At 46.1% G+C, this 7310-nt stretch overlaps 1 protein-coding gene across 1 annotated transcript in view; it reads right to left on the bottom strand.

Annotated features, from left to right (window-relative positions):
* MDGA2 (MAM domain containing glycosylphosphatidylinositol anchor 2) overlaps positions 1 to 7310 on the bottom strand; it is a 306141-nt gene that overhangs the window by 25080 nt on the left and 273751 nt on the right. Inside the window, exons 11-12 of the mRNA XM_017825436.1 lie at positions 6784 to 6961; positions 405 to 425 (exon numbers count right to left, since the gene is read on the bottom strand). Coding sequence (XP_017680925.1) covers positions 405 to 425; positions 6784 to 6961 — 199 coding nt within the window. The remainder of the gene's footprint in view (positions 1 to 404; positions 426 to 6783; positions 6962 to 7310) is intronic.

Raw genomic sequence — 7310 nt, forward strand, 5'->3', positions numbered from 1 at the left:
AGGAATATTTTTGGGAGACTGACCCCTATTTCCCAAGCAGGAATATTTTTGGGAGACTGACCCCTATTTCCTAAGCAGGAATATTTTTGGGAGACTGACCCCTATTTCCCAAGTAGGAATATTTTTGGGAGACTGACCCCCATTTCCTAAGCAGGAATATTTTTGGTGTATTAAAATCAAAACTTTCACAAGAAATTAATAAATAATACATAAATAAATAAAATTTTGGCACATTTTGGCTTATTAAAATGAAGACTCTTGGCAGAATATTCTGGGAAAGAGGATGTGAGATGCAATGGAAAGGGAAATACTTAAAATTTACTTTTTTACTGCGAGGGACAACAAATGCAAGGACAGCTCTTCACACACACGAAAGATAAAAAGGTAAATAAATAAATACTCACGTAGGTGAGGATTCACTGGAGCTGGAAAACAAAGCAAAAATAAAATTAGCACAAAGAAAAAAAAAAATCTGATTGCTCGAGATGCAGATTATCCCAAATTTCCTGTTGGTCCCTTCCCCATGGCGGGGAGTGGGATAAGATGGGCTCTAAGATCCTTCCCAACCCAAAGCCTTCTGGGATTCTGGGATAAAGAGGTGAGTGGAAACAAGTGAGGGGTTCAGCTGCTCTGCTTTGTAACCCCTGGAAACGGGATGATTGTGGTAATTACAACCAGCAGCTGAATCTTTAATCAAGATCCGAGTCTACATGAAAAGCAACATTACCTGCAAATATCGGGGCTTTACATGGACAAGGCTGATTTCCTCCCACTATAGCAATTATTCTCACTTACTTTTGACAATACTGGATCCCACTGGGAATGAGTGTCAGTGTAAAGTTATAAATATTGTCATTTATGCACTGTTTGGCACCAGTTTCTTTTTCTGGGGCTAGAAACATGGTACTACGAATAAAATAATAATAATAATAATAATAATAATAATACAGCAGTCAGTCATAACCACAAATATATACTTTTCTTTCATACAGAATCTGGGTAGTGACTAAACCTCATGTAAAAACAGGTGAGCTGGACCACAAAGCAACTGGTCACCACCAGCTGTGGGTGCAAATCATCATCATCATCCATTTGTTCTCTCTGTGAGCAGGGACAGCACCCAGGGAAGGGCTGGAGCTGAGACAGGGCAGGGTCAGGTTGGATCTCAGGACAAAGTTCTTTTCCAGAGGGTGGTTGGCACTGCCCAGGCTCCCCAGGGCAGTGGGCACGGCCCCAAGGCTGCCAGAGCTCCAGGAGGGTTTGGATGATCCTCTGGGGCACAGGGGGGGATTGTTGGGGTGTCTGTGCAGGGCCAGGGGTGGGGCTGGATGGTTCTTGTAGGTCCCTTCCCACTCAAGATATTCCATGATCCCATGAGCTGCTGTTACAAGAGGCCAACTCCACACACCATTAGAGTATTAACATTATTATTACTGACTTTTTTTAACATTTAAAATTAACTATTATTAACATAAAGGAGTTTACACGACCTCTTTAATCACTTGTTAACTTTAAAAATATTTAAGTGCACATCAAAAAACACCATGGCTGGAGATAGGCTTGGATAAGCTGGATCCATGGGCTGATTCCAAGGGGATGAGGTTCAAGCAGACCAAGGGCCGGGTCCTGCCCTTTGGCCACAACAACCCCCGGCAGCTCCAGGCTGGGCCAGAGGGGCTGGAGAGCAGCCAGGCAGGAAGGGAGCTGGGAGTGGGGATGGACAGGGAGCTGAACAGGAGCCAGAGTGTGCCCAGGGGGACAAGAGGGCCAAGGGATCCTGGCCTGGCTCAGCAACAGGGTGGCCAACAGGGCCAGGGAAGTGATTCCTGCCCTGGACTCAGCGCTGGGGAGGCCACCCCTGGAGTGCTGTGTCCAGTTCTGGGCCCTCAGCTCAGGAAGGACATGGAGGGGCTGGAGCAGGGCCAGAGGAGAGCAACGAGGCTGGGGAAGGGACTGGAGCACAAGTGCTGGGAGGAGAGGCTGAGGGAGCTGGGGGGGCTCAGCCTGGAGAAGAGGAGGCTCAGGGGAGACCTCCTCACTCTCTGCAACTCCCTGACAGGAGGGGGGAGCCGGGGGGGGTTGGTCTCTTTTCCCAGGCAACTCTCAGCAAGACAAGAGGGCTGGGTCTTCAGCTGGGCCAGGGGAGGGGGAGGTTGGAGATGAGAAAGAATTTCTTTGCAGAGAGGGTGCTCAGCCATTGGAATGGGCTGCCCAGGGAAGGGGTGGATTCTCCGTCCCTGGAGGTGTTTAAGGACAGACTGGATGTGGCATCAGTGCCATGGGCTGGGAACCACGGCGGGGTTGGATCAAGGGTTGGACTGGATGACCTCGGAGGTCCCTTCCAACCCAGCTGAATCTATGAATGATTCTATGATTCTATGATCAGTTTTAGTGTTTTCACCTCACCCACCGAAGTTTGAATGGGATCTCACAGCCAGTTCCCATCAAACAGGCTGACACAGATTTACATAAAGCGATGGAGATAATGTTGAAGCCGCTGCTCCAAGATGTACCTGCTGTTCCTCTGAGCCATCTCTGCTTTGAATTACCCTCCAAAACGCTCATCAGAGCTCCTCCAGCTGCCCTGTCTGTATTTCCTTGCCAGACTGTGCTCACCAGCACAGTCACACACGGAGCTCCCGAAGAATCTGCCAAGTGATGTTTGGCTGGGATTATCAATGTCACTCCCACTGTGAGAACTGCTCTTTTCTCCTGTCCTTCCATGTGCAGAGCAGAGAATAATTCATGGCAGGCAAGAGATTTGCCGGGGAAATCCTTGTGCCACGGGTAAGTTTGTGATTCGTGGCACCAGAAGCTGCAGAGGTTTTATTTTGTATTTACAGCTCCCGCTTGGGATGGCAGGAGATGCATAAAAAACTAGTTACTGAGGTCTTCCTGCTCTAATAGTCTCCTTATTTTGGATATTCAACATTGGGAGCTGTTATTTTTCTGTATTATTTTATATATTAGCCATTTCCAGGGTAATTTTCAAATTTTAAAGACAATTTTGCATCCAAAGGTGTGCGACCCAATAAACCTGAACTCACAAATAGGATTAATGTGGCTTTACTTAAACGGTCTATAAGTTAAGACATCTCATCTTAAAGTGTTACTGGAGCAGTTTTAAAGCCACTGGAGGGACATGGGCATGTCCAGAGGGTGGAAAAAAACCTAGAGAAGCTTTTTCCTCTTGAAAGAGCAGCAAACACAATGAACGCTCCAGAAATGTCCTGTTGATCCTTCCACGCTTCACAATCATCCTACAGAAATCACTCCTGCCTGGTACCAACTCAAGATTGTCCTCCTAAAAAAACCCAGCTTAAGCTGTCCAAGTAAAACCCGGACAGTGCACGGTTCATTTATCCTCAATTTGCTCGAAAAATCAGACTGGGCTGGGAAAGTTAATGCATTCCTTCAATGCAAAAAGCCACATTTTTAGCAGCTTTCACCACAGAGTGTCTGATCTGCTTGTCACACTGGCTGCATTTCTTTAGGATGGGGTGAAATCCTATTAGGCTGGCGAGAGTTCCGAAAAAAAACGAGGCAAAAAATGTTTGCGGTGGGAATCCTCGAAAAATATGAATCTCTTGGGGCATTTCAAACCTGATAAATGAACTTTCTCCCTCTGGGGGTGATGGAGCAGCAAAAAGGCCGCACGGAGAGGTTGGGAAGTCTCCATCCTTGGAGATACTCAACCCCTGAAAGGACATCCCTGGAGCTTGGAACGACCTGGGCTGGTGGAAGGTGGGCAGAGGTTTGGAACAGGATGGTCATTAAAACCCTTCCAACCCAGTGCATTCTAGGATTCTGTGACAATTCCCTGGGTCTTGGTTCTCCAAAAAGGGTATTCCTGACGGAGTGGGATGAGGAAGAAGAGCTGACACTGCTGGAGGTCAGTTCTGCAGGGCTGCTCCAAACTGAACACACGGGTACAAACTCGCCCCAAATCCCACTGAACACAGGAAAATGCAAACGTTTCCCTCCTTGCCTGAGGTCTCACAACTTAAAAATAAAGTGGATAATGGGAGAAAAATGTAAAAAAAGGTTTTAATTCTTTTCAGGAACGTTCTCCTGATGCCTTTTATTCCCCGGGTGTCGTACAGAATGACTCCTCACGCTGCTGCAGGTCGGGTGCTGGGCATCCCACCAGCCCATTAACTGCTCCTTTAACATTCCAGCTTTGCAGTTGATAAGCACTGGATTTGCACCGAGATAAGGTGTGTGAGATCATTATTTTCCAGTTGGAGCTCTAACACCCATAAACCAGCCCCGTAATAGTTTGCTGGCACCACTCGGGGAGAGAAAAATGGGGATTTTAAGCACACAAAGCCCCAGTGGCTCTGGGATCCCTCTTCAAAGGGCAGTCACTGCAGGTTTAGCTCTTTGATAAATGTCTGGCTCAGGATTTGTGAAGCTGGGAGTTTGTCAGGACCTGAGTGCTGCTCCAAAGGCAGCCTTTTCCCCCCTCCTGGTTGTCTGGATTTGGTGTTGGCACCTCCTGGGCACGTTTGAACCGGGGTGTTGTTCACATCTGCACCGATGGCAGAGAGCAGCAGAAACATTTGCAGGGGACAAAACACTCCTTTTATGCTGCCATGGGAATGTTCTTCCTGCCAGGCAGGGGCTGGAAACGGGAATCACATCATGTTGCAGTGAAAGCTCCAGCTCAGCTCAGTCGGGACCTCAATCGACCTCTGGAGAGTTACCAAAATCCAGACACCACCAAAAAAGAGCAGGAGGGACTGAGGGACCAAAAGGGTGGGTTTGGCTTCTTATGAGGGCACTGGTCAGTGCATAAGTCACGGGGGGAATTTTTGGGGTCCATGGGAGAGGGCAGTGGCTGGTTGGGAGGATATAATCATCTCCATCGCAGCCAGCACTGAGAATTTGGGTTTGCTGCAGAGAACCCCCAAATATCTGCATGAAGATTCAGTTCCTGACTTTTGGGAAGACTCTGAGTCTTTCCTTGTGTGTGTGCAAAGAGACCACACACCTACCAGTGCCAGGAGACAGGGACTTATTAGGGCAAAGAGGTCCAACAAGGAGCCAAAGTCCCACAGGCATTGCAGCAGAATCTCCATTTTCTCCTCATTTGTGTGGTCATGGATCTAGAAACAAGTCATCCTGGTTTATCCTGTTTATTCCCATCCTTGGAAGTGTCCAAGGCCAGGTTGGACAGGGCTTGGAGCAACCTGGGCTAGTGGAAGGTGTCCCTGCCCACGGCAGGGGGTGGAATGAGATGAGCCTTAAGTCTCTTCCAGCCCAAACCATTCCACAAGTTTATTATTCCAAGTCCTTTTGTTTAGCTGGGATTTTGCCTTCAGGAGCTTTGGGAAATGTAGACCTTTCAACCCCTTTCCTGTGGCAGGTGGAACCCAAGATTCACCCACCCCCAGCAGCAGCAGATGTGGCACTTGGTGAAATGGCCCCTCCAGCCTTTACAATTGAGATTTGAGGTCCTTAATGGGATTTTTTTCCTCCCTTGACATTAAACCAGTGATAAAACTAATTGATGATGAGATTGAGAAGGGCTGAGCTCATCACTGCCCATGAAGAATTGCACATGGGATGCACCAGACACTCAATTTTTGTTCAGATTCATTCACTCCTTTGTCCAATAATGATTTTGGAAAGCAAGTCTTGATGTGTAGGTTGGTTTTTCTTTTGCTGAGTGGGATGTCCTGCTTTGGGCTCTCTGTGAGCACTAATCAGTGCTGGATCCAGCTCCTGGAGCAACTGGAACTACACTTGGCCTGTGTCCACATGGCTTTTTCCCTGTGGGATTGGCAACATTCCTCATGAAAGAATCCTAGAATGGTTTGGGTTGGAAGGGACCTTAAAGCCCATCCAGTTCCAACCTCCTCTCCAAGGTACCTCCTGCCCTTCAGTGCACTTTTTACAGCAGAAAAACAAACCAAAGAAAAGAGTCAGTTATTCATTAAATAAATACCCCGACAAAGGTATTTTGAGGGGTTTACCAGAGGAATTAATTCCTGGGAATACTGGGAGACTGCATGGAAGGATGTCCGGAAACTCCCTTTTTCTTGTTAGATTCAAGTGGACAAATCTTTGTGATTTGTAACCTTTCAGAGGAAAATGTGCAAATACCCTTTGTGTCATATATTATAGAAATTTATACATTACATAAACCTGCATGGGACTAGAAACAGCCACCTTTTTAAAAGAAAATAATTCACAAGAAAATAATTCACAAGAAAATAATTCACAAGAAAATAATTCACAGTAAAATAATTCATGTGAAAATAATTCATGTGAAAATAATTCATGTGAAAATAATGCACGTGAAAATAAAACCTTCTCCACAGTGCTCATTCTCAGGGGGGAAAAAAAGGTATTTTGATATCACAGCACTGTTTTGACACCTTCAGACTATTTGTTTTGTGGATTTTGTCTTCAAAACTTGTTGTCCTTCAAAGAGTTCCAAGCAAGAACCAACTCAAAATGAGCGATTAGAAATGAACGATGATTTTTTCCTTTATTTCCTTTTTCCTATTTTTTCCTTTATTTCACAAAGAAATTGGAGATGATTTTGAATTTGGTCTGTTCAGATTTTTTTTTTTTTTTTGCTTTTTGTTGTTTGCTTTTTTGGTTTGCTTTTTGTTGTTATGAACCTTCCCAGTGGTGAAGGCTTTAATTTCTACCCGGCTCCTCCTTCCTGGATGATTGTTTTGGTGGATTATTTCGGGATTGGGAACGTTCAGACCCCGCCCAGCAGACCCAGAACACGCCAATAAAACATTTCCCGGCACTCAAAGCTCTTACCACTGTATTTGATGACCCGAATCGTGGAGTCCCCCTCCCCAAATCTGGTGATGGGGGTCAGTCTGACTTCGTAGGCCTCGGGCTTGATGAGCTCGGTGAGGTTGTAGGTGATCAGTTCTCCCTTCTGGATGTTGCCATTCACGGTGATTTCCTGCTCCCACCAACGCTGTTGGCCAGCCTGAAAAACCAAGAGGAGAATTCCAGCGTCAGAGAGATTTGGGACAGGTTCTGTCTTCACCTCAGAAATGAGTGGAAACCACCCAGAAGGATTCGAGATACAAGAACCTCCTTTAAATAACCCACCTGAGCATTTTGGTAACAAACAAACAAGACTATAAATTGGGAATCTATTTTATTCCAGAGGCCACTCCTCCTATCCTCAAAATTGTTGCTCAGTCCAGGTCATCAGCTTCCCCAGGGTGAATTTTCTCACTGCCAAATGTTATTCCTTCAAACTCAACCAGTTGAATTGACTCTCAGGACTTGTATCCTTATTCCCTGAAATAACCCACCTGGGCATTTTGGTA

The sequence above is a fragment of the Lepidothrix coronata genome, unplaced genomic scaffold, assembly GCF_001604755.1.
Source record: "Lepidothrix coronata isolate B3197 unplaced genomic scaffold, Lepidothrix_coronata-1.0 Scaffold119, whole genome shotgun sequence".
In the NCBI taxonomy this organism is placed as follows: Eukaryota; Metazoa; Chordata; class Aves; order Passeriformes; family Pipridae; genus Lepidothrix; species Lepidothrix coronata.